This window comes from Siphateles boraxobius, unplaced genomic scaffold (genome assembly GCF_051911475.1).
Source record: "Siphateles boraxobius isolate OS27281-9 unplaced genomic scaffold, OSU_SipBor_1 120, whole genome shotgun sequence".
Classification (NCBI taxonomy): domain Eukaryota; kingdom Metazoa; phylum Chordata; class Actinopteri; order Cypriniformes; family Leuciscidae; genus Siphateles; species Siphateles boraxobius.
The window spans coordinates 2,023,070-2,050,074 of record NW_027508723.1 but is presented as its reverse complement, the minus strand read 5'-3'; the positions used below and the strand labels follow the sequence as shown (position 1 = coordinate 2,050,074).

Here is a 27,005-nt window from a genome sequence, read left to right as displayed (position 1 = left end):
AAATATGGGAATATGAAAGTCTGGGTGTTAAAGATGTTGAAACATGTTATAACACCATCTGTGTGATTATTACACAGGTTTATCTGATTTGCACGATCTGTTTTCTGCAGATATGGTTATGTGACACAATGTCACTCTTTTCTGCAGAATCTGTGTTCACAGGGTTAAATCCACTATTGAAAAACACACAATAACAGCCACAGAACTGCAAAAATACTGATCCATGTGCAAAGGAGGTCATTTGACATATTAGAAATATGCAGCTGATATAAGAGTGTGTGTTGTTTGCTGTTTCATATTTAATGACCCGGACAAAACAGTATTTTTAGAGAATAATAAAGTTATTTTAGAGTTAATCGACAAACATGGTTCTAATCCAATCTGAGTTATTAATTATCTATTTATGGCTTAATGAAATTCAAGCATGAAGGAACATATCAAAACATACAGAAATTGTGAAGCGCAAACATAACTAACCTCTGATGACACGCAAATCACATTTTGCAGAAAAAGTAATAGTGCTTATTAATGCTAAGTGATGATTAAGACAGAAAAAGAAATGAAATATTGTAAAATGACTCTGTTTAGACTTTATTGTGTGTGTATTAAGTTTAGTCACACTGTTGAATTTTGTCGTGCCATTGCCTGGATCCATTTAGCTTTAGTGACCGCACGGATCTGATCCAGCAGTTTCACTCTGTTGTTTGTGATGTTTTTCCCAGCGACCTCCATCAGTTTACTGATCATCTCAGCGCTGTAAGAATCTTGAAAAGTGGCATATTTGTTCCTCCAGGCCTCAATTTTATCTCGGTTTCACTTTATTTTGATGGTCCCTTTAACACATTCTGTTGACTATAAGTAACGTTGCACCTACATCTCTACTAACTCTCATTAGAGTATTAGTAGGGTATTAGTAGACTGGTAGGGATAGGGTTAGAGCAAGTTGACATGTAGTTGCAAAGTTACTTATAGTCAGTAGAATGTCTGTTTGTGGAGCATCACAATAAAGAGTCATCAGATATTAAGCAGAGAGTCTACTAATACTGTAATGAGAGTTAGTTGACATGTAGTTGCAAACGTACTTATAGTCAACAGAATATCCAAAAGGGACCATCAAAATAAAGTGTTACCGAAGAAGCATTAACACAATTAAAGGGTTAGTTTGTCAGTATTTACACTCCCTCATGTTGTTCAACCCCGTAAGACCTTCGTTCATCTTCGGAACACGAATTAAGATATTTGTGATTAAATCTGAGAGCTGGATCACTCCTCCATAGGCTTCTTCAGGGATTGACACTTGTTCCCCGAAAAGTTATTAAAGTCATTGTTAAAATAGTCCAAGTGACTACAGTGGCTCAATCTTAAGTTTATCAAGTCGACGAGAATACTTTTTGTGCGCAAAAACAAACAAAAATAACGACTTTATTTCAACTATACATTTCCTTCTCTGTGGGCCTCGAGTGAGTTCACTAGTGTAACAGCGCAAGCTTCTGTGTTGTACGTCACACGTAGGCTCACTATTGGCTGACGCTGGTCATGTGTGTGATGTGTGAATAAAGTCGTTATTTTTGTTTTTTTTCCGGACAAAAACTATTGTCAACACTTGATAAACTTTAAATAACATTAATTTAATATTAATTTACTAACAAATAAATATTAAACTTTTAATAACTTTTCCAGGAACAAGTTTCAATCCAGAAGCCTATGGAGGAGTGATCCAGCTCTCAGATTTAATCACAAATATCATAATTCGTGTTCGGAAGATGAACGAAGGTCTTACGGGGTTGAACAACATGAGGGAGAGTAATTACTGACAGAATTTACATTTTTGGGTGAACTATCCCTTTAACTTAGAACACAGTTAATATTTCAATTTTATTCATGATATTGTACGATTTTAACTTGCCTCCACAGTTGTCCACATTAAAGAGAGGGATGTGTATCACGGTTGGAGTGTTTTTGCCTTTGAACACATAGAAGTCCTTCGGTTTGTTTACGTCCTCATCAGGAATGTTGACCTCAGGGAAAGAGATGTTTAGTTTCCCGCACGTCTCGGCATGTCCCTCACTGTCTGTGGTGGAAAAGCATTAAGCAGAATCACTCTATTAAAGGTGTTAGATATTTCAGTAGACAGTAAAGTTGTTATTCATGTGTGCCATCCAAGAAACTGCACTGAGATGAATTGGAATGCTAATGGGAACGCTAATGGAAATGCTAATAATAATCATTTAAAACTGACTTGTAACTACGAGCACATTAAACGGTTTTATTGCACACCTTCCAGGTAATCAGATTCGAGTATTCAGACAGACCATGGTATAAAACCGTATAATGCACAGGTAGTTTAAAGTCAGTTTAATCACCGTTCAGTATTAATAAATTAACTGCACTACTGAATCACTTCATTGTTTTATTTAGAAAGGAAGTGGTTTAGCACTTATTTCATACTAAATCCATGAACATATTTAATGACATATCGCTTGAGATATAAATATTATAATTATACTTTCGATATTGCACAATGCACATTTCTTAAAATTAAGCCTAAAATGTGTTTTAATATCATAAGGATAATATGATCTATGTATAATATTAGACTTTAAATGCAAGATATTTAAAGTGTACCTAAAGTGTACGTGCAATAGTTCCACTTTAGCACAATCAAATACACTTCAGTATATCTTCAGCTGGACCTCAGCACTACTTCTGGATAACTAATTAAGTTCAAAATAAGTTGATCCAATTTAGCAGATTTTAAGTATATCAATTTAGTATATCAACAGTACAATTGTATGGTATTTATATTAAGTACATACATATGTAAATGTTTTTGTAGTATACTAAGCATAAAATAAATGTATTTAAAATATTGTAGTATATATATTTTTTCACTGGGAGTAACTTCACTGTTTTTGGAGTAATTAAACTCACAGCTTTATTGCTTTGCTAATAGACACAGATTACACAATATTTTGAGTTTATATTTATTAAACCAATTCTCCTTTGTTATATTAAAGAGATAGTTCACCCAAAAATGTAAATTCTGTCAGTATTTACTCTCCCTCATGTTGCTCAACCCCGTAAGACCTTCGTTCATCTTCCGAACACGAATTAAGATATTTGTGATTAAATCTGAGAGCTGGATCACTCCTCCATAGACTTTTAAGGGATTGAAACTTGTTCCCTGAAAAGTTATTAAAGACATCGTTAAAATAGTCCAAGTGACTACAGTGGCTCAATCTTAAGTTTATCAAGCGACGAGAATACTTTTTGTGCGCAAAAACAAACAAAAATAACGACTTTATTTCAACTATTCATTTCCTTCTCTGTGGGCCTCGAGTCAGTTAGCGTAGTGTGATTGCGTAGAGCTACGTCACACGTAGGCTCACTATTGGCCGACGCTGGTCATGTGATTGGTGTGACGTACAACACAGAAGCGCTGCGCTGTTACACTAGTGAACTGACTCTTATTTATTTATTCCTTTAAATAAGCTTTCATGAGTTTATGTGTTCTTTATTTAGAGAGATTATATCTGATTATAACTATTTTATAATTATTTAATTATAATACCTTGAAAGGATCACCAGCACTGAAATCCAGTGAAATGATGAGGTCGATGTTTCTCTCTTCTCTCAGCACTGAGAAATAGGGCGAGTTCAGCAACAGTCCAGCGTCTATATAGTCTCTCGTCTCACTTTCCAGAAGAGCAGCGGGCACCGTTTTATCTGACAGTATTGGAGTGAGCGATCAGTGTGAAATAAGTCAGTTTATTATGCATATTGAAGTGCCGGTAAACAGAAGGTCTGTTCTCACCTTTCATGTTGTGGAGGAAGTTATGTTTCCTGCCCCTCATCCATTCGACCAAACACCTGCAAATGCTCAAGCAAACATCTGTACAACAAACACACCATTCAAAATTAATTTTTTTCTAATATTAATTTTCTAACGTTCTTAAGTTTTTATGTCAGTAATTGATTCTCATGTTCTTATCAATAACAATTTTGGCTCTATAGACTTCTTTACGTGACTGCATGGTAGATTAAAAATGTTTCATTACAGGATCTTCAGATCAATGTATTTGAGCTTTAAAGAACTAGTACATATCTTGTTTTCTAAATAACTAGAATACAATATTATTTGAAACATTATGGATATAGTGTCAAGCACATCTTTAAAATCTTCATTTTATCTACACTGTCCATTTCAGTGTTTTTATAGGCTCCAGCATCAAATATCTGAGACCGTTCGACGTACCAAATGGCCAGAAATTGAACCGACCACTCAAAAAGTTGCATACATCCATTGTGTATTGCTCCATGTACAGTTTTGCTGCTTTTTTATCTGCAGTTTTTCAGCATTCAGTTTTTCCACTTGAAAAACTAGCTGAGGGGCACACGTACATTATAGTGAGTTATACTTATTCTGCAAAATATGTTGTTCACCTAACAGAAAACTACACAGAGGTTCTACATCTTTCCTTCACAGCATAAATTCAATGAAAACAAACCAATTCACTGTGAACAGACACCTTTTCTTGGTCAATAATGGTATTAATATTTACCTGTCAGCTTTGCGCTGATGTCCTTATCAAAAGCAGAAGGATCAATGTCTTTCAACATCGCAAGATTCATGTTCACAAGGTTCAAAAGCACCTGGTGACAATCATCTCTAGTTTGGATCTTTTGAAGGAAGCACATATACAAGAACACACTGTAAAAATGTCTTGAATGTAATCAGATTTATCATGTTCACACTGTAAAGCTGTAAAGGTGGCTCAGATTATTCTTTTGTGTTCTCACTTAACTTTCATGTCAATATGTCATTTTCAACAAATCCCTTTACATTAGTAGGGTTACTGATGGGACTACTGACAGTCTTTGCAGTTTATAGGTTCATATTCTTTTCACACAGCAGCACAACCAAAACAATGATCTTTCGCAAAAATGCTTAGAGTTTTTTTTAAACACTAATCGGTACTACCGGTACTGCAGAAAGACATTTTTTAAATCTCAGTACTGACTGACAATCCTACAAAGGACATTACATCCAGACTGATATATTTATGATGATATAATTTTAGCAAGTGCTTCAGAATGAAGTATGTGTTATTACCAGTCTTTAAAACTGATTAAAGATGTGAGCCTTTTTGTAGTTTTTTTTAGAAATTGACACATAATTTGTCAGCGTGTAGCTTCAACATTTGCTAGGCCATGACAGATAAATGCAACCAAAAAATAAATGCAATAAAATTCTTTACCTTGCCCCATTTTCTCACATTTCTTTTTCATTTCAGGAACTAAAAGAGCTGAAAATCAAATCAAATGGAATCATGAGGTCACATGATATAATAAAATAACTAGAGGCAATATTAAATCCTCAGGACAAGTGCAGTTTTACCTTTTATCCATTTCCAGATCTCCACTTCATCAGCTAAAACCCTGCTACACAGAGCTGCAGAAAACACATGATGAAGCAAACAGAAGGCTAAAACTAATTTTGTCCATGCAACTTCGTGAAAGCTCACGGCAGGTATGAGTCTGTACTGTATTTTTCACTATTCTTTAATTTAGGTCAATTCAATGTACTTACTAGTTAGCTGATTTTACAAATAATAATAATAAACTCTCCATTGATACCTTGCAGGTACAGCATGTCAATTTCATCCTGCTTCTTCTTGTTAGAGCCGTTGTGAAACTGACTGCCAAAGTTGGATGTTTCCACAAACGCTCCAGTGAGGGAATAACCGGCTTCATATGGAGTGAACTCAAACCAGGGGTCTACAGACAGAAACACGTCCATATAACAGCTGACACAAACACATTAACTCTGTCTGTCTTTCTCACTCACAGACCTGCATCTTTGTGCTGTTTGCATTGCTTGCCGATCGCTGTGTAGATAGGAAATGGGTCTTTATTGTGCTGATCCCTCTGATCTGTAAGTGTGTGTTCATCTATCTGAAGAGAATTTTTTTACATCATAATATTGCTGTAGTGACTGCCAGGACATTTACAAAAAAGTTTGAGTGATGAAATTTTTTTAACACAAAAGAAGAATTTCTTTAAAAAATGTACCGCTCGCGCTTTTCCATTTAATAGCAGTGAATAGCGACCAGCATCAAACTTTTTTAAAAACCAGCATCAAACTTTTTTACTAAAAAAAGTAACAAAGAATGATCCCATGTGTCATGTGTCATATATTCCAAGTGCTCTGGGGGTTTACGATAGAGTTCAAAACAAACTGAAATTGAATGTATTACTTAAAATAATTATTGACCTTGGCCTTCGATCTTCTGTGCTCGACTGCGTTCATGAGTCTCTATTACTCAGTTCATTCTCACCCAGAAAAACACACAGTTGTGAGAAATTAAGACGTGACATGAAATACAATCCATTTCTTCTATGAGGTGAATATGTTGTGTTCATTGTAACAAGAAGTTATCGCGTTTACATCCGTCATTCTAACTGTCATCAGACAAACAGAGTTCCTGTCTGGAGATGTTCAACTCAGAAAGAAAGTACACAGATACTTTTTTTGGGATTTCTAGGCATTGTATTTCAAGTCATAACCCGAGACGTTCCCTTTCGAGGGATCTCACACAGCGTCGGAGCGACACTTTGGGGAATGAATACCCACTATAACACAACGAACCCTGCCTATCCTAGTGTGAGGCTGAAACAGGCACAATTTAGGACAAGAGCACTTCTGCACCTGGCGTCGAAGGAAGGTCCAGACTATAAAATCTTGTAAAAGTATGAGGGTTGGCCAATCCAGCCACATCACACATTTCTTGGATAGGGGCCCCTGAGAGGAGGGCTCTAGAGGACGCCATGGCTCTGGTTGAGTAAGCCCTCGCAGCCAAAGTGAGTCACAGCTTGAGTGTGGACAGGGTAAAACCAGCAGATAAGCGGTTTTGGAGAAACTCCAGCACTGAAGCCATCAGGCAGTTAACTGGGTCCACGCCAAGCTCTCTACACCAAATGGTGATCACATTTCACTTTAGGCCATACAATTTCCTCGTGGAGGGAGCTCTGGAGCCGAGTATGGTCTCATCTACTCCTGCTGACAGGCCAGCTTCTAGGTAATGTGCCCCCTCAGGGGCCAGACCCACAGTTTTCACCGCTCTGGCCAAGGTGGGAACATGGAGCCCTCTGCCTGCGAAAGCTGGACCCTCCTGATGGGAATCTCCCATGGAGGACCCTCCAAGAGAGATACTATGTCTGAGAATCATAGTCGGGCCGGCCACAACGGGGCTTCTACTGACCCTCTCTAGAACTCCCGGGAGCACAGCAATTGGGGGAAATGCATACAGGCACCGCCTCGGCCACGCCTGCACTATGGCATCCAACCACAGAGGGAGTGAGAGAAAACCATAGTGGACAGTATGTCATCTCTCGAGACGCGAATAGACTTTCTTCCATTGGGCCGAACCTCTCACATATCGACTCGACCTCTTCAGGGTGAAGTCTCCATTCCCCGGGCCTCAGCCCCTGCCTCGACAGGATGTCTTCCCCCCCGATTCTGGTCCCCTGGTATGTATGTTGCTCTGAGAGACAACAGTCTCTCCTGGGACCACAAGAGGATCTGATGCGCCAGTCTGCATAGAGGGCAAGATTTCAGACCCCCCTGATGATTTAGATAGGACACCACCGAGATATTGTCCGTTCTCACAAGAAGATGGCGACCCCTGAGGTCTGGTAGGAACTCCTCAGAGCTTGGAAGACGGCCAACATTACTAGGCAATTGATGTGCCAGGAGAAATGATGGTCCTGCCACAGAACTCTCGAAAAGCAACCGTCCACGACTGCACCCCAGCCCGCGAGGGATGTGTCTGTCGAAACAACTTTCCGGCGACGTGGTGCTCCCAGCATAGGACCTTGGGACAGGAATCAAGGTTTCTTCCACATAGATAGGGAATAAAGGCATCTGTGCGTAACCCTGATCATGCAGAACTGGTTCCCCCTTGAGGAAATCCCTTTGGTTTTTAACCCCCGTAAGGGGTATACAGTAAAAGACCCAGAACCAGATATGAAGAATGAAGACCCGGAGTCAGAATTATAATAAATGAAATAAAAGATTTACTAAAGATAGTTTGGAGTTTCATCAGCAGAAGTCAGCTTCAAGACTCACACAGGAGTTCGTAGGCCGCCCCCCTTACAGTTACAAAGATCACAGCAGTTATACCATGTCCAAGGTCTAAGCTACGTCATTGCGTACAGGTTGAATGATTCTGATTGGCTAAGGAATAGATAAACATTGTAATTTTCCACACATATACAGATAGACGAAAGCATATCTCCATGGATTATGCATCTGACACTCAGACCCTAAAGTTAGGCACGTCGTGACCTTCCAGGACACAGATTTGGGTTGCTGGGCGCCAGCCTGTCCTGAACAACAAATCAGTCAATCTCCAATAATTCCAGTGGTTCCTTAACCTGTAACCACTAAAAGACTAACACACAGCTTTTCCAAGGTTGGATATGGCCAGGCTCTAACTATAAACAGGAGAGTCCTCTCAAAATATCAAGATAATGTGTTCTTTCTCTCAAGGAGAGCTAAACTTTAGTCTAACTGGAAAGTAAGGCTTTAACAAATAAATGGTCCCTTAAACTATTGGCTTCAATGACCCCTATATGTTTAAACACGTTGAAGACCTTTCTCAATCACAAAACAAGTCCATGTTTTATTTCTGAAATCCGGGCTGAATAAGCAAGCACTGTTACTGCATTCAGATAGCAAATACTGAGATTAAAGAATACATGAAAATAACATTTCAGCAATCACACTGGTAAATTTTATAACAAAGTAAAAGCTTCATAGAAGTCATTCAACTCATTTGATATTTAGAAGGAGAAATATTGATTAATACCTTAATTATAATCAATCATTACATATACATTGAAGTAGCAGTGGATTCCAATCCACCCCTTTCACCACAATTACAGGGCCCTTTATGTACAGCAGGCCGAATGGTATCACATTGGACACAGCTGCCATGAGGCCTAACAACCTTTGAAATGTTTCACAGTGATGGCCTGGCCTAGCTTTATCCCGGACACCGTGGCCAGGATGGACTCGATTCTTGGGGCAGACATCTGTGCCCGCATCGTAATCGAATCCCACTCCACCCCCAGAAACGTAGCACTCTGGGCGGAAGCACATAGATTTTTTTTATGTTAAAACCTCAACCCCAAGCTCTGAATGTTGCCAAGGACAACATCTCTGTGCCAAACTGCCAGCTCCTGCGACCAGAATAAGCTAGTCGTGGATATAGTTTAGCACCTGGATGACCTGAAACCTTAGCAGAGCTAGTTCTGCATCCATGCATTTGGTGAAGGCACAAGGGGAGAGAGCTAGGCTGAACAAAAGAACTCGATATTGGAACGCTTCGCCCCTGAAAGCAAACCTCAGGAACCTCCTGAAAGATGGAAGGATGGAAATATGGAAGTATGCGTCCTTCAGATCTATCGTGACAAACCAATACTCAGATTTGATCTGACTCACGATAATGGGAATAGTGAGCATCTTGAACCTGGATCTACTCAGAGACCGATTCAAGTCCCGTAGATTTAAAATTGGACACAACCTCCCATCCTTCTTGGGAACTATGTAGTGGCTGTAGACTCCCTGTCTGGCGGAGAAACATGCTCTATGGCCTCTTATACCAGCCGGGAGTTTGTTTGCTCAGAATTTGGCCCGAACCCAGAGTACTCCCCCTTGTTTGTTGTAAGAGTAGATAGGACTAGAAGTGAGGAGAAGGGGTGGTGGAGGGATACTGTTAAACTCTCAACGAACGGAGGCAAGTCTGCTGTATATATATACCTCTTATTTTGGCAATTGTTTGATTAACTGAGTGCGCTCCTCTTGTGATAATTTAGGTTAATTATCTGAACATGCTCCTCCTGAACTTTGTTAATAAAACATAATTTAATTTCAAATACGGACATTACAATGTTAGAACTTATACTTTTGCACTTAACATATAAATAAAAACACATTGCACCTTTTAAGACTGAATGTGACCACCTCTAGCAGCATAAAGATCATACATCATGTAAGTCATAGAATGTTGTATTATAAATAGCTACAGACCTCTTTCAAGTATGACAAGACGAGCATCACTTCCCAGACGTCAGTCAAGCTGAAGAAGTCTTTACCATAGTAAAATTACTTTAGTTTAGAAACTGCATCTCCCCAGCTGACTGCAGGACCGCTGAGTCTCTGGATGATCTTATCTTTCACAGTCTCTAGTTTGGTGGACCAGTCCGGCTCCTGATATAAGGAGGCCATGCACCTTCAGAGGAACAACATATGCTCTCATTTATGACATTCAACCTGTGTGTGTGTGTGTGTGTGTGTGTGTGTGTGTGTGTGTGTGTGTGTGAGTGAGTGAGTGAGTGAGTGAGTGGTGAGTGAGTCTTTAAGTGTGAGAGTGAGTGAGTGGTGAGTGAGTGTGTGAGTGACTGAGTGAGTGAGTGAGTGAGTAAGTGGTGAGTGAGTGACTCTTTGAGTGTGTGAGTGAGTGAGTGAGTGAGTGAGTCTTTGAGTGTGTGTGTGTGTGTGTGTGTGTGTGTGTGAGTGATTGAGTGAGTGAGTGAGTCTTTGAGTGTGTGTGTGTGTGTGTGTGATTGATTGATTGAGTGAGTGAGTCTGTGAGTGTGTGAGTGAGTGATTGAGTCTATGAGTGTATGAGTGAGTGAGTGAGTGAGTCTTTGAGTGTTTGAGTGAGTGAGTGATTGAGTCTGTGAGTGTGTGTGTGTGTGTGAGTGAGTCTGAGTATGTGTGTGAGTGAGTGAGTGAGTGAGTGAGTCTTTGAGTGTGAGAGAGTGGTGAGTGAGTGAGTCTGTGAGTGTGTGAGTGAGTCTTTGAGTGTGTGAGTGAGGGAGTGAGTCTTTGAGTGTGTGAGTGAGTGAGTGAATCTTTGAGTGTGTGAGTGAGGGAGTGAGTCTGTGAGTGTGTGAGTGAGTCCTTGAGTGTGTGAGTGAGGGAGTGAGTCTTTGAGTGAGTGAGTGAGTGAGTGAGTCTTTGAGTGTGTGTGTGTGTGTGTGTGTGTGTGTGAGTGAGTGAGTGAGTCTTTGAGTGTGTGTGTGTGTGAGTGAGTGAGTGGTGAGTGAGTCTTTGACTGTGTGAGTGAGTGAATGGTGAGTGAGTGAGTCTTTGCGTGTATGAGTAAGTGAGTGAGTGGTGAGTGAGTGAGTGGTGAGTGAGTGAGTAAGTCTTTGAGTGTATGACTGAGTGAGTGTGTCTTTGAGTGAGTGAGTGAGTGGTGAGTGAGTGAGTCTTTGAGTGTGTGTGTGAGTGAGTGAGTGAGTGAGTCTTTGAGTGTGTGTGTGTGTGTGAGTGAGTGAGTGAGTCTTTGAGTGTGTGTGTGAGTGAGTCAGTGGTGAGTGAGTCTTTGACTGTGTGAGTGAGTGGTGAGTGAGTGAGTCTTTGAGTGTGTGAGTAAGTGAGTGAGTGGTGAGTGAGTGAGTGAGTCTTTGAGTGTATGACTGAGTGAGTGTGTCTTTGAGTGAGTGAGTGAGTGAGTGGTGAGTGAGTGAGTCTTTGAGTGTGTGAGTGAGTGAGTGGTGAGTGAGTGTTTAGAACTGTTTTAGACAGTGAAGCTGATGTTTAACATCTGATGTTCATCAGCCAGTTAGAAATTTGTAACATAGAATGTTTCACCTGGCCACAGTGTATCTGAAACTTCTTCAGGCTTTGTTGAACAGCATTCCTCCTTTTGACCACAAACTCCTCCTCGTTTTTATTCAGAGAGTGTTTGATTCTCACCTCACTGCAGCGACAGATAGACCAGGAATGAAGTTAACATGTCTTATTTGATATATTTATAGATCAGATATTCTATATTGAACACAGTTTAGTCTGCAGCTTAATTTAAACAGTTATTGTCTGAATGTTATATTTGTGCATGTAATGCAGCATCACTAAGTAATGAGCGGAATTATTCTAGGAACCTGAGCAGAATTACCTTTCCTTGGGTTTAGATGCACTCATCTATGAAACTACAGTGAACATTAATGTAAATTTCTATTATTTAAAAACTATTGATATATTTTAAATAATTATATTTAAATGTATTTATTTTTAAATATATTTAAATATAATTCGATATATAAACTCATCTCTGCAGTAGTGTAGTTTTTACTTTGATAGAATAAGATAAATAAATAAATAATTCAGTTTGCTTTATTTCCTAATTGTTGGATTAAAATAGCAGCAGTATGTTTCAAACATACAATTATTTATAATATATTTAATAAGATTTTGTTGTAAGGAAAATAGAAAAATGTATCTCACTGAAATCCCCCAAATAATTTTCACCATGATAATAATTGTGTATTTATGCACTTTTAGGTTAACTGTTTTTATTGATGCTTTTCAATCTAAAGAAAGACATTTATACAGCATTTGTTGCTACATATTCACCAAGAAATCAAGATGAGATAAAACAAAAGCATTCCTTACTCTCTGAATCAGTAAAAAAACAAAAAAAAAACAATAGAAAAGGTTTATAAATGCAAGCTCCAAAATTGACTAGTATATTACAATACAGTTCCCTTTCAGTCAATAACGTCAGACGTAGTCGATGGTCGAATGAATGGGGATCGCGTCAGAGAGCCAATGTTCTTTGAGTACTATTGAACGAGCCAATGTAATTGGCGTGCGTGATTCGCATCACACACTCCACCCCCACGGCGCAGGTATAAATACGGAAGTGTATGCACGCACTAGTTGCCTTTCGCTTTGGAGCCGATCGTTTGATGTCTCTGAGAGTGCTGTTGTTTACAACGAGCGAGTGTGTCGTGTTCTTCAGGAAGACTCTCCCAGTGCTGTTGTTCTACAGCACGAGTGCAGCGGTGATCGCGAGCTTTGAGATCTCAACTGCTGTTTTAACAGCAACAAATTCTAAATGTTTGTGTGTGTTGATGGCTGGTTGGAGGGCGGATTTGTTGCACCACGTGTTTGAGCTGTGTATTTATATGTATATAAATATGTATGTATGTATATATATATATATATATATATATATGTTCAGCATGCTGAGGCAGCTTTTGTGGACAGCTCATGTTCTCATTGCGGGAATATGACTGTTGCCGTGTTGAGATCGAGAATTGCCTTCGTCCGCGAAGCGCGAGTCCCCATTACCATACCCCACCCCCGGGTGCCGTGTGGGATGGGTGATCGGAGGATAGTAGTGATGGATGTCTCGCCCGGTGACCATTCCCTGTGGGCTCCTCACTCCTCCATCACACCGCAGCCGAGGGAATTCCTGTTGAGCATGCTGGTCCCTCTGTAATGGACCGATCAGCTGTTTAAATGGGGGTTCCCCCTGAGGATAAGATGTCGATAGCAGCATCGGAGGGTGAGCTGGCCTCTGGAAATGACGACTTGGCTGTGTTATCTCCTTCTGGAAATGTAACATTGCCCAAGCCAGATCCAGAAATGTCAGCTATGCTGAAACGGGCCGGCAAGGCTGCCGGGCTCGAGTGGAAACTCCACCGTGTCCCGTTCAGTCTCGGTTGGAGGATTAGTATCTCGGGGCGGGTCACGCTGGTTCTCAGCTCGCCGCCCCAGTGCTTTTCTTTTCCGAAATGCATAGAGAGCTTATCAGGTGGTGAACGGCACCTTTCTCTGCCAGAAACTGCCTGAATTGCTTTTCCCCTCACTACCCTTGATGGAGGAACGGTGAAGGGTTGCGAGGTGTCCCTCCATTGGAGCGGTCTGTCATGACATGTGTCTGGTGGCCGCTGCCTTTTGGGGGGATCCTCGTTCCCCCCTAGGGCCTGTGAATTCTCGTCCGTTCCAACAGGCAGAGTTTACAAAGCCTCTGGGCAAGCCGCTTCCTTTTTGCGTGCCATGAAAAAACCCCAAAAAAAACCATGGCATGCACGAGGGTAGCCCAGACCGTGCGCTCATAGGTGAGCACCGCACCGCATCCGACCTCGCCCTCCGGGGCATGAGAGACATAGCGTGTGCGATCGGTCTGGCGATGTCCACCTTTGTGGTCCATTGTTGGCTAAGCCTTGTTGATATGGCGGTTGCGGACAAAGTTCGGCTCCTGGTCTCCCCAATTTCCCAGGATGGGCTGGTCGGCGACGCGGCGGAGAACTGTTTCCAACAGTTCTCTGCTGCCCGAGCGCAGACGGAGGTAATCCGGCACATCCTGCCCCGGCGGCCCGCTGCTGCCTCCACCCTGTCGCCGGTGGTAGTTCCTCCGCCTGCTCGTCGCCGAGGGCGTTCCCCGGGTGCCGCTCCCGCTGGGCCTCCGCAGCAGCCTCCACCCAGGCCTCAGCATGGAGCCAGTCGCAGGAGAAACGCCCAGCCCGCAAGCCAGGTGGCAAGCGACAGCGAAAGCATTCGGGAGCGGGCCGCCCAGGAATGGATGAGGATGCTTTTGGAGTTGGCAAAAACAATCACTCCCTCCCTCTGGGTGAGGGCCGGGTGGAGTCTTTGTTTGTGTGTGTGTCTGTTCCGCCGTTGGCTCCCTAAATTTTTTTTTTTTTAAAGCGGAGCAAGCGGTACCCACAATTCAAAGAGGAGCAATTTCATCTGTTCCTGGGTCCCAAGAGGGTCAGTCTGGCGGGTGTGACCCTGTATACCCTTACACCCCTCAGCTCCCCCTTGGTCGCCAGCAGGCGGCTTGGTGCGTTCGAGGACCCTGTCATCCGCCTTCTCACGCGCCTCCTGCCGCTAGTGGAGACAGGTAAGTGTTGCACAGCACACTAATACCACTCTCTCTACTTTGCTGCCCCACCTCAGGCCCGACTATCCCGCTCAAGTCAGTGATTATCATCACATTAGGTGTTGAGCAGACGTGCTCCTGAAAATCCAGTGATATTCATCACACCGAGTGTTGAGCAGTGCTCCTGACTTGTGCGTGCTTATCTTATCCTGCTGGCGAAGGATTTGATATAGCCGCTCCTCCAGCTGGTATGAAGGCCAGTTGTAAACTCGTTCTTCATGCTACTAGGTGGTGGGTCATGACTCGTGACCATCTCGGCCCAAGATTGGTCTGCAGCTGTTGCATGTGAGGGTTGAAGTATCAGTACAGAGTCCTTCCCTTCGAGTGCTCCAGAGCCCGTTGGGTCTTCAGGTCAACTGGGAGAGAGTAATCTCACCCACGGGTTGAGTATCTCTTTTTCAGTTTTGGAGATCTTGAGGGCATTAAAGAATGGAACAAACTCCCACAGAGTCTAAAACTTACTTTTGACCTGAAGATTTTTTCTCGTAATACAAGGAAAGTGCTATTGGACAACCAGTTGTGCCAGCATAAATAATTGTGTATGTAAATATGACTTTTTAGTGAGGTTTTATTGTAGTAATATTGGTATGATTTAGTTAGACTGATGATTGTAATGGGGAATGGTTGAATGCTAGCTGTATTTGAGTGATTAATTATTACATTTTATATTGTATATTTTGTATTGCAACTTACCTGCTCGGGGACTGCAGATGGAAACTAGCTTAAGCTAAATCTGGTGCAAAGCATCTTTAATTAATGTTTTTTTGCACATTGTCCCTGTTGAAATAAAAAAAAAAAAAAAAAAAAAAATGGACTTGGTCCAACACGTCTCTCCAATGAGAGTGTGTTCAGCTGGTGTTGAAATGAGAAAGGGTCCCACTGAAAGAACTTTCAGAGGCTCCTGGGGCATTTGGTAGTGTCATGGCGGGGAACAGAACACAGGAAGCAATAGCAAGTAACTCAATTTATTAATGACCAAAACAATGACACGGGCGTGGAATGGTAGCGCAGGGACTTCGATGGCCAGAAGTGATGACAGGAACCGTGAAGTGGTGAAACACAGAAGACGGAATCCACACAACCCAAACGATAATCCACAACGAAACGACAATCCACGAAGAACACGAACACCGGACGAGCGGGATGACAGGACTGGAACACCGACACAGGAGACATCAAACAACGATCTGACAAAGAGGACAAAAACCGGTGAGTATAAATAGGGTGAGGAAATGGACTGCAGCTGGTGGTGATATGATGATCAGCTGGAGCGGATCAGGTAATGACATCACACTCACGCCCACAACGCACGTGCATTCATACCACAACATAAACACGAGACGAGAAGGAACCAGAGAATAGTATACCGTGACAGGTAGATCCAGCCATTGGCTTCCTCCATATGATGACCGTTTCAGCGCTAGTTTTACGATCGGGTCATGTGGTGACCGTGGCAGAGCAGCTCACCCTGTGTGACTATAGTTCATCTCGGTCTGCTGCCAAACCCTCTTCAACTGAGGGGCCATGTACAAAGGGCATGTTTTAACGGGGGCCTGGGCGACCCTCGACTACACGGGCATTCGTGCCTCGAGTTGTGAGACATTGCGACCATTGCGCAAGCTTCCCTTGCATGTCACAACTCATCCGTCACCTCCTCCTTGGAGTCTGAAGCTTCTGAGGACGCTTTGTTCCACTCTTCCCGCTCTACTCAATCTTGCCGCCAACAAGCCTCACGACAGTTATAGCCAGGGCAAGTGGAGACTCCATCCCCTGGGTCTAGCTGGGTCATGACCATTCCGGGACCGCTCAGTTGCCTCTCCGGTTTCGTCTTCCTGACAGTGTTTCTGTCCGAGCGGACTACCCTTGGACAGACACTGGCTCTCAGCTGCCCCAGGGGCCCACAGAAATGCGTTTTCCCAGTGAGCCACCTAAAAGCGATTGCGACTCATGATCGCCTTGCGCCTGCTCAAGTCAGTGAATTCATCACACTTCATGTTGAGCAGAAATGCTCCTGAAACTCAGTGAAGTTCATCACACTCAGGTGTTGAGCAGCAATGCTCCTGTAGCTCAGTGAAGTTAATCACACTCAGGTGTTGAGCACCAATGCTCCTGTAGCTCAGTGAATTCATCACACTCAGGTGTTGAGCAGTAGTGCTCCTGAAGCTCAGTGAATCCTTTTCGCACTCAGTGTTGAGCAGAACTACGTCTGACGTTATCGACTGAAAGGGAACGTCCTGGTTGCGTGTGCAACCCCCGTTCCCTGAAGGAGGGAAAGGAGGATGTACTCCCCTTGCCACTACCGCTGGACCACCGCTGACTCCGGGTTACGCTCGGCACCTCAGTGAAAAAGCAACTAGTGCGTGGATCCACTTCCGTATTTATACCCGCGCCGCGGGGGCGGAGTGTGTGATGCGAATCACGCACGCCAATTCCATTGGCTGGTTTAATAGTGCTCGAAGAACTTTGGCTCTCTGACGCGATCCCCATTCAGTCGACCGTCGACTACTGTACGTCCTCCGTTCCCTCCTTCAGGGAATGGGGGTTGCATACGCAACACGTTCATTACTGTTTAAAATTTTGCTGAATTTTGTCTATATTGTTATTATAATATGTATATAGCAAGATATAGTATATATAATATGTATATAGTATTTAATTAGTTAAGAAACAGTGTGTAAATAGTACTCTTAGTATAAGAGTACTATTTACACTCTGTTTCTTAACTAATCAAGGATGAGAGAGAGGACAAGAACAGCAAGGGTCAAATGCAGAGGAAGGGTTACATATTGGGTTACTTATAGCAAAATTATTATTTTTTAAAGTACAAAAGGAAAGGTTACCAAATCATGTGCAATTATTCTGTCCTGCCAAGAATTAGCCATCTAATTTTTTCTATGCATTTATTCACTTTTGGTAGTGTGCAGATCATTGTTATTCTTTTTACAAATTTGATAGATTAATTCTACTTTGTCACATGCTAATTATAATGACATTTTAATGACATTTAAAATTTGTTTACATAAAATCTCTAAACATACTCACTATTCCTGTAAATCCTGTAAGTCTTCACTATTAACAAGACAGCAGCCTTTGTGTCTCGAACCAGCAGAAGATGCACTTTTATTGGGCTCTGAAAAGAAACTGCAAGTCTAGATGAGAAGTTATATAAACGTTAAGTTATATAATCACTTCATTCATAGAAGGTATTTTTCTCTTAAAAAAGCAAAAGGCTTCATTCACCTCTACAGTACAAGGCATGGTAAATTGTTGCACAGGGAAAGGCTTGCATGTTAATTTATACATGCTGTGATTTTACATCTGTTCTTTAAATCATCTTTACATTATTATTTACAGCCACATTGATTTCCCAGTGTTATTGTAATTTAAACTAAAAGGTTTCAACAAAAGTTGCCAAGGTAATGAGTTTAATTTCCAGGGAATTTCTGAACTGATCAAATATATACCTTGAATGCAATATAGTGAATAAATGCATGTCATGTGAATGTAAATGTAAAAGTTGGTACTTGTGTAACAATCAGTACCGAAAGAGCCTGAGATGTGAAGAAAACAACTTGTGAACGAAATTTTTGTGTATAAATTCCATTCAGTCAGCCAAAAGTGGTTAAAAATAATGCAAAATGTGTGAAAGTGTATTTATGGGACACACAGTTATTGATTTAATCACCTTGAACAAAACGAAAAATCACAAACAAGTTTTTAAATATATGTCATGATTTCTTATTAGCAAAATAATTGTACAACATCATCATCATCATTGTTTTTTTTTTTTTTACATCCATTCTCCAAACCACTTGTCCTAGGGTCAAGGGGATGTTGGAGCCTGTCCCAACGTCTCGGGCCGAAGGCAGAAAAACATCTTGCAATGATGGATAATTTAATGCCACCGGTCCTTTAATTTCCACCAATAATTGGATTTGGATTGTTGGGGAAACTGGAGCGCACGGAGAAAACCCACGCCAAGATGGGGAGAACATGCAAACTCCAAGAAGAAAGGCCTCCGGTCTCAACCGGGACTCAAACCAGGGACCCTCTCGCTGTAAGGAGACTGTAAATGTTTAACCGTTACATCAAAATACCTTGAAGTCAATGTTTTGCTCTGGATTCACGGTTCTAAGGACACATTTTGTTACTGGTAAATATCTCAAATTTAACCAATAATTATACTACATAACTAGTTGACGTTTATTCAAGTGTGCTATTAGTATACTTCTATTATACTAAAAATAAGAAAGCATATTTTCAGTCTACATTTTATGTTTTATCATTTTATCAGAAATATAATTCAAATTGCACTTAAGTATACTTGACTTATACTGACAGAATAGTCTAAGTATATTTGGCCTATACTTTTTGATCGAGATATACTTAAAAGTATGAAGTATTCTAAGTAAGCTTTCAACAAGCTTTCAGGTCGAATAGCTTATAGAGTAAATAAAATAAGCATGGAACTGAACCTGATCTTGTTCACAGCGATAAACTAATCTGAGGAAGTTTTTGCGATAGTTTCATGTTCCTTGCCTGAAAGAACACAGCTGTGTACATGTTTACAAAAACTGCCACAAAAAATATACTGAAATGTATTCTAATATAAGACCTATAATAAAGCTCAAATGTCAAATTATTATCATAGATATTTGGTAGTAGTTTAAAATCTCTTTTATCTTTTCAAAGGTTGCTTCAAAAGTGGAGGCAAAAAATTTGGAGGAAGATCTGAATGCCAGAGCAGGGAAATTTGGGTGTTACATCCAGTATCGTGGACTCGATCTCTCTTGTCATACAAATGCAGCGGCTGCCATTTTGTGACTATTGTTTTGTACACTGTTGGATTATAAAATACAAACAGGTAAGATTTTAAAACAGCTTAATCTGAAATCAATGTCTCTTATCTCCATAATTATTTATGAGGCAAAATTCTGTGTAATAAGTGGTATGACTGTATACCGTATCTCTTAAATGTCCGTCTAGTTTGAACTTGTCACACTAGCAACTGCTCTCTCCGCAGAATCTTTGCATTTAAAGACCAAATAAAATATTTCAATTCAGATCAATATTTCGTGTATAATTATTTACTTTTGTGGCAAGTAGCCGTGTAATAAGCGGGATAATGTACATCCAGCCGGTTGTTATCTCAGAATAAACCCCCTTCAGACTGATGCAAGACCTCATCACCCTGTTGGGGGTTTATTCTGAGATAACAACCGGCTGTATGAATATTATCCCTTAAATATTACTGCTGAAAGTAAGTCATTTTTATCTCATACTCTGGGAACAAACACAAAATTATATAGCTATGTTTTTAATGAAGATATTACAATGATATTCATATAAACAAGTGTGTGTGAGTATTTGAGTGGTCAAACCAGCTTACATGTTTCAAAATACAATTTGAGCTAGCCAAGCTGGTTTGCCAGCAGTCGTTGTCAAAGACATTCATGTCTAATACAAACACACTTTTAGTGTGAACAGCCCTGTATTCACTTGACCCACACTAGTTGAAGTTTCTTAAAGTTACCTCTCAAAAAGTAGGTAACAGTGCCAGGTTCAGTTTAATGTGTTTTGTAAAGTCGTGGCCTCAATGAGGGATCGGCATCCTATCGTTTTTTAGGGGTTTTTGCAGGAATTTAACAAGAGGGTGCCAAAATCCAAACATCTCAGCTCGGACGCCACTGAGATATACTGAGATAAATGTATGTAACCTGAGTATGTAACACACCTGATTACTAATGTTAATGTTTCTTCAGTTAAAATTGAGGCCTGGAGGAACAAATATGCCAGTTTTCAAGATTCTTACAGCGCTGAGATGATCAGTAAACTGATGGAGGTCGCTGGGAAAAACATCACAAACAACAGAGTGAAACTGCTGGATCAGATCCGTGCGGTCACTAAAGCTAAATGGATCCAGGCAATGGCACGACAAAATTCACCATGTGACTAAACTTAATACACACACAATAAAGTCTAAACAGAGTCATTTTACAATATTTCATTTCTTTTTCTGTCTTAATCATCACTTAGCATTAATAAGCACTATTACTTTTTCTGCAAAATGTGATTTGTGTGTCATCAGAGGTTAGTTATGTTTGCGCTTCACAATTTCTGTATGTTTTGATATGTTCCTTCATGCTTGAATTTTATTAAGCCATAAATAGATAATTAATAACTCAGATTGGATTAGAACCATGTTTGTCGATTAAAATATTGTATTACTTTGCTTCTGTTCCAATTAAATAAACTCTTGTCACATGCCTGTCCTTGTCTGATCCCTCCCCCTCGTTACCTGATTATTGTTTGAGTTCTTCCACCTGTCCCCTCTTGATTTGTTCCCTTCTTAAGTCTCCTCTTGTTTGCAGTCTTTGTCGGATCGTTGTCTAATGTTTCCTGTTCCCTGTGATCCTCCTGTAAGTTTCATGTTCTGTTTTTGTTTTATATGTATTAGTTATGTTTTCCCCCTCGTGGGTTTTGTTTTGTGTTTATGTTTTCTTTTGTAAATAAATATAATTTCTCCTGCACTTGAGTCCTCACACTTTTTTCCTTACCTGTTCCGTGACATAACGATCCGACCTAATGAGGACTCAGCGGAGAAGAGGGGCCATGCCAGGGACTGTTCACGCTCCGTTTGCCCAGCGAGAGACTGTTCACGTCACGTCTGCCCAGCGAGAGACTGTTCACGTCACGTCTGCCCAGCGAGAGACTGTTCACGTCACGTCTGCCCAGCGAGAGACTGTTCACGTCACGTCTGCCCAGCGAGAGACTGTTCACGTCACGTCTGCCCAGCGAGAGACTGTTCACGTCACGTCTGCCCAGCGAGAGACTGTTCACGTCACGTCTGCCCAGCGAGAGACTGTTCACGTCACGTCTGCCCAGCGAGAGACTGTTCACGTCACGTCTGCCCAGCGAGAGACTGTTCACGTCACGTCTGCCCAGCGAGAGACTGTTCACGTCACGTCTGCCCAGCGAGAGACTGTTCACGTCACGTCTGCCCAGCGAGAGACTGAGCACGTCACGTCTGCCCAGCGAGAGACTGTTCACGTCACGTCTGCCCAGCGAGAGACTGTTCACGTCACGTCTGCCCAGCGAGAGACTGTTCACGTCACGTCTGCCCAGCGAGAGACTGTTCACGTCACGTCTGCCCAGCGAGAGACTGTTCACGTCACGTCTGCCCAGCGAGAGACTGTTCACGTCACGTCTGCCCAGCGAGAGACTGTTCACGTCACGTCTGCCCAGCGAGAGACTGTTCACGTCACGTCTGCCCAGCGAGAGACTGTTCACGTCACGTCTGCCCAGTCAGAGACTGAGCACGTCACGTCTGCCCAGTCAGAGACTGAGCACGTCCAGTCTGCCCAGTCAGAGACTGAGCACGTCCAGTCTGCCCAGTCAGAGACTGAGCACGTCCAGTCTGCCCAGTCAGAGACTGAGCACGTCCAGTCTGCCCAGTCAGAGACTGAGCACGTCCAGTCTGCCCAGTCAGAGACTGAGCACGTCCAGTCTGCCCAGTCAGAGACTGAGCACGTCCAGTCTGCCCAGTCAGAGACTGAGCACGTCCAGTCTGCCCAGTCAGAGACTGAGCACGTCCAGTCTGCCCAGTCAGAGACTGAGCACGTCCAGTCTGCCCAGTCAGAGACTGAGCACGTCCAGTCTGCCCAGTCAGAGACTGAGCACGTCCAGTCTGCCCAGTCAGAGACTGAGCACGTCCAGTCTGCCCAGTCAGAGACTGAGCACGTCCAGTCTGCCCAGTCAGAGACTGAGCACGTCCAGTCTGCCCAGTCAGAGACTGAGCACGTCCAGTCTGCCCAGTCAGAGACAGATCCGGAAATGCCCATTTGTGTGGCCGCCAAGGCACTTACGGACTATCTGGAGCGTCTGGCTCGGATCCTGGACATGCCCGTGTCTGCTGTTCCAGAGCCGGAGCCAGTGTCTCCTGTTTCAGAGCCGGAGCCAGTGTCTGCGGTTCCAGAGCCAGAGGCAGAGCCAATGCCTGTTCTGGAGCCGGAGACAGAGCCAGTGCCCGTTCCAGAGCCGGAAATGCCCATTTGTGTGGCCGCCAAGGCACTTACGGACTATCTGGAGCGTCTGGCTCGGATCCTGGACATGCCCGTGTCTGCTGTTCCAGAGCCGGAGCCAGTGTCTCCTGTTTCAGAGCCGGAGCCAGTGTCTGTGGTTCCAGAGCCAGAGGCAGAGCCAATGCCTGTTCCGGAGCCGGAGACAGAGCCAGTGCCGGTTCCAGAGCCGGAGGCAGAGCCAATGCCTTTTCCAGAGCCAGAGGCAGAGCCAATGCCTGTTCCAGAGCCAGAGGCAGAGCCAATGCCTGTTCCAGAGCCAGAGGCAGAGCCAATGCCTGTTCCAGAGCCAGAGGCAGAGCCAATAACTGTTCCAGAGCCAGAGGCAGAGCCAATGCCTGTTACAGAGCCAGAGGCAGAGCCAGTGTCCGTTCCAGAGCCGGAGGCAGAGCCAGTGTCCGTTCCAGAGACGGAGCCAGTGTCTGCTGTTCCAGAGCCGGAGCCAGCGCCTGTTCCAGAGCCAAGGCCTGTTCCAGAGCTGGAGCCAATGTCTGTTCCAGAGTCGGCGCCTGTTCCAGCGCCAGAGCCAGTGTTTGTTTCTGTGTTTGTGTTTGTTCTTGTGACTGTTACAGTTCTTGTGTCTGTTCCTGAGCCGGTGTCTGTTGTTCCTGAGCCGGAGGCAGAGCCAAGGCCTGTTCCAGAGCTGGAGCCAATGTATGTTCCAGAGCCAGCGCCGGTTCCAGTGCCAGAGCCAGTGTTTGTTTCTGTGTTTCTTCTTGTGACTGTTACAGTTCTTGTGTCTGTTCCTGAGCCGGTGTCTGTTGTTCCTGAGCCGGAGGCAGAGCCAAGGCCTGTTCCAGAGCTGGAGCCAATGTCTGTTCCAGAGCCAGCGCCGGTTCCAGCGCCAGAGCCAGTGTTTGTTTCTGTGTTTGTGTTTGTTCTTGTGACTGTTACAGTTCTTGTGTCTGTTCCTGAGCCGGTGTCTGCTGTTCCTGAGCCGGTGTCTGCTGTTCCTGAGCCGGTGTCTGCTGTTCCTGAGCCGGTGTCTGCTGTTCCTGAGCCGGTGTCTGCTGTACCTGAGCCGGTGTCTGCTGTACCTGAGCCGGTGTCTGCTGTACCTGAGCCGGTGTCTGCTGTACCTGAGCCGGTGTCTGCTGTACCTGAGCCGGTGTCTGCTGTACCTGAGCCGGTGTCTGCTGTACCTGAGCCGGTGTCTGCTGTACCTGAGCCGGTGTCTGCTGTACCTGAGCCGGTCTCTGCTGTTCCTGAGCCTGAGCCACCGTGGTGGCCGCCCGAGGGGTCTTCACCGCCCTGGCCGCCCGATGGGGGGTCTTCACCGCCCTGGTCGCCCGATGGACTGTCTGCTTCGCCCTGGCCACCCGATGGACTGTCTGCTTCGCCCTGGCCGCCCGATGGACTGTCTGCTTCGCCCTGGCCGCCCGATGGACTGTCTGCTTCGCCCTGGCCGCCCGATGGACTGTCTGCTTCGCCCTGGCCTCGCAGGACTAAGCGTTCTGTCCCTCCCGTCCCTCCCGTCCCTCCCGTCCCGCCCTGGTCTGTCCCTCCCGTCCCGCCCTGGTCTGTCCCTCCCGTCCCGCCCTGGTCTGTCCCTCCCGTCCCTCCCGTCCCGCCCTGGTCTTATGGAGCGTCTGGTAGCCGCTCCGTAGGGAGGGGGTAATGTCACATGCCTGTCCTTGTCTGATCCCTCCCCCTCGTTACCTGATTATTGTTTGAGTTCTTCCACCTGTCCCCTCTTGATTTGTTCCCTTCTTAAGTCTCCTCTTGTTTGCAGTCTTTGTCGGATCGTTGTCTAATGTTTCCTGTTCCCTGTGATCCTCCTGTAAGTTTCATGTTCTGTTTTTGTTTTATATGTATTAGTTATGTTTTCCCCCTCGTGGGTTTTGTTTTGTGTTTATGTTTTCTTTTGTAAATAAATATAATTTCTCCTGCACTTGAGTCCTCACACTTTTTTCCTTACCTGTTCCGTGACAACTCTTCTCTAAAAATACTGTTTTGTCCGGGTCATTAAATATGAAACAGCAAACAACACACACCTTATATTAGCTGCATATTTCTAATATGTCAAATGACCTCCTTTGCACATGGATCAGTATTTTTGCAGTTCTGTGGCTGTTATTGTGTGTTTTTCAATAGTGGATTTAACCCTGTGAACACAGATTCTGCAGAAAAGAGTGACATTGTGTCACATAACCATATCTGCAGAAAACAGATCGTGCAAATCAGATAAACCTGTGTAATAATCACACAGATGGTGTTATAACATGTTTCAACATCTTTAACACCCAGACTTTCACATTCCCATATTTATCTGATACAAATTAAACTCCGTGTTTAAATGTCAATTACTAAAAGTGCTAAGCAAAAGTTTAAATCCTTCATAGATAACTAACATTAGATTTCCCCTCTGGCTGTTTCAGAGACATAGACAAATGTCTGTATGTCTGAATGATTTGAGTTAAATATGTATGATTATCGTTATTCACATGCTACTTTCATGACAACAGCTTCTCGTCTCAATGAAGCAGCCCAGATTATTTCTGCAGGTTTATGTTCCACAATTCAATGATGAAAAGGCAAATTAAAAATGTTCTTCCTAGTGTGGCTGTTTCCACAATCACACAGAAGAAAAACCAAACACACTACCATGAATTCACTGGAAAGGAAAGAAAAAAAGTCTACAACGAATGTTTGAATATTATTGCCAAATAAATGAAAAAATAGATGACCTCAGTCTTAGAAAAAAATGTTCACTGGGGTGTTAACTGTCACGATCCCGTATACGGGATATCTAACTTTACTTCGCTATATTACTATTAAATCCTAATCTAATTATGACAAACTATATATCATTGGAAAGGTCTAAGACTCCTAAATAGATATTTTAGCGCTGTTTTTTTCTTACAAATTATGTTTGAACAGTAATATATGAATTTATGACAAGACTGCGCCTCAAAAAATCGACGTCATTACAGGAGTTTCGGACCATTGTCACAAAAAGTCGACACACACACTTTTAATAATTGAAACTTTGGTTTTTAATGCTAAAAGTTCATAATAAAACATAACCTAGTATTTGTCAATAAAAAAAGATAAATTATATTGTAAAAAGTAAAGTAAGAAGTCCTCTAAAAAGTATAATATATATTATATATATAAATATTTTTTATTATTATTATTATATCACATATTTTAGTAGTTATCATAAATTAGGTATCATTTGAAAGCTTACGAACTCAGAATTCATCCTGTGAAAACCGTTTTTGAAATTGGATGTTGCGTTACCATAGAAACGGTATTTTTTTATTAGGCCCCTCCCCTTTTGGGCATCATCTTTCATAATTTATTATCAAAACCTTTTCTAATACTGACAAAACACATATTGTCAGAAAGGTCTGAGTCTCAAGGCTCCATATTTAGTTACAGAAGTGATATTTGGATAGAAATTTATGAATTTGTTACAGCAGATTGCATACAATTTAATTCAATGGAACGCAATGGTACCCGGTGGCTATTTTTGGTACTACGCCTAAACAAAATCTCATGGGAACTTCTATTTTTGTGATATCAACTTGAAATTTGGAACACAACTTGGTTAGATATATGGCTTTCATTTTATAGTAATTTTATAGTAAAAAATGTTTTGTAAAATATGTATTTTTTATTAAAAAAAATATATTAATAATGTATATTTGATTTACTGTAAATTATAACTTCCATAACCTTTTCATACTTTAATTTATTGAAGTGCTTTCACTTCAGTAACAATCTGCTGATTGTTTTCTTTAAAACAAGAACAAACTTAGGTCTGTATTCAAAATCATTCTTGAATTACAACCATTTAAGTTTGTATAGTGCATTTTAATGTCAATTATCAAAAGGGGGGTGACAGCTAAGGGGTTAAAACTCTAGGGTTCTTGACTCAGTTTTAAAGACTCTTTAATGCCAAACAGTTTCAATATTTTTTCAAGTGATAAAGTTTGTTTGTGAGCTGCATAAAATGTAACTAAAAATAAAAACAAATTAAAACTAAATAATTAATTAAAACCAAATCAGTAAAATTATCCCATGACGGAACCCCTAAAATATACAGTGCCTGACGGAAACTTTACAATTATTTTTATTCTAATTGTATAAATCACGGAACATTAAATTGGAATTAATATATTTATATATGTTTATATTTTTACTGTATTTCTGTTTAATATTATTTCTTTATATTTTT

General features: G+C 42.3%; 1 protein-coding gene and 1 long non-coding RNA gene across 3 annotated transcripts; both read right to left on the bottom strand.

Moving 5' to 3' along the window:
• Nucleotides 1-525: 525 nt before the first annotated feature.
• On the bottom strand, nt 526-4,681 carry LOC143732414 (uncharacterized). 2 transcript variants are annotated; one of them, XR_013201115.1, is made up of 4 exons: nt 4,563-4,681; nt 3,815-3,892; nt 3,572-3,726; nt 526-806 (listed from the first exon to the last, which is right to left on the bottom strand). It is a non-coding gene; the product is annotated as an uncharacterized LOC143732414 (long non-coding RNA). The 2 variants fall into 2 exon arrangements; XR_013201114.1 differs by lacking the exon at nt 4,563-4,681 and having other exon boundaries at nt 3,815-3,936.
• A 322-nt stretch (nt 4,682-5,003) lies between these two features.
• Nucleotides 5,004-5,917, bottom strand: LOC143731287 (cytosolic phospholipase A2 gamma-like). The gene is made up of 4 exons (XM_077222089.1): nt 5,638-5,917; nt 5,399-5,452; nt 5,259-5,306; nt 5,004-5,029 (listed from the first exon to the last, which is right to left on the bottom strand). Exons 1-4 carry the CDS (start codon nt 5,798-5,800, stop codon nt 5,004-5,006), a joined length of 291 nt encoding a protein of 96 aa, XP_077078204.1. The 5' UTR covers nt 5,801-5,917.
• Nucleotides 5,918-27,005: the final 21,088 nt, after the last annotated feature.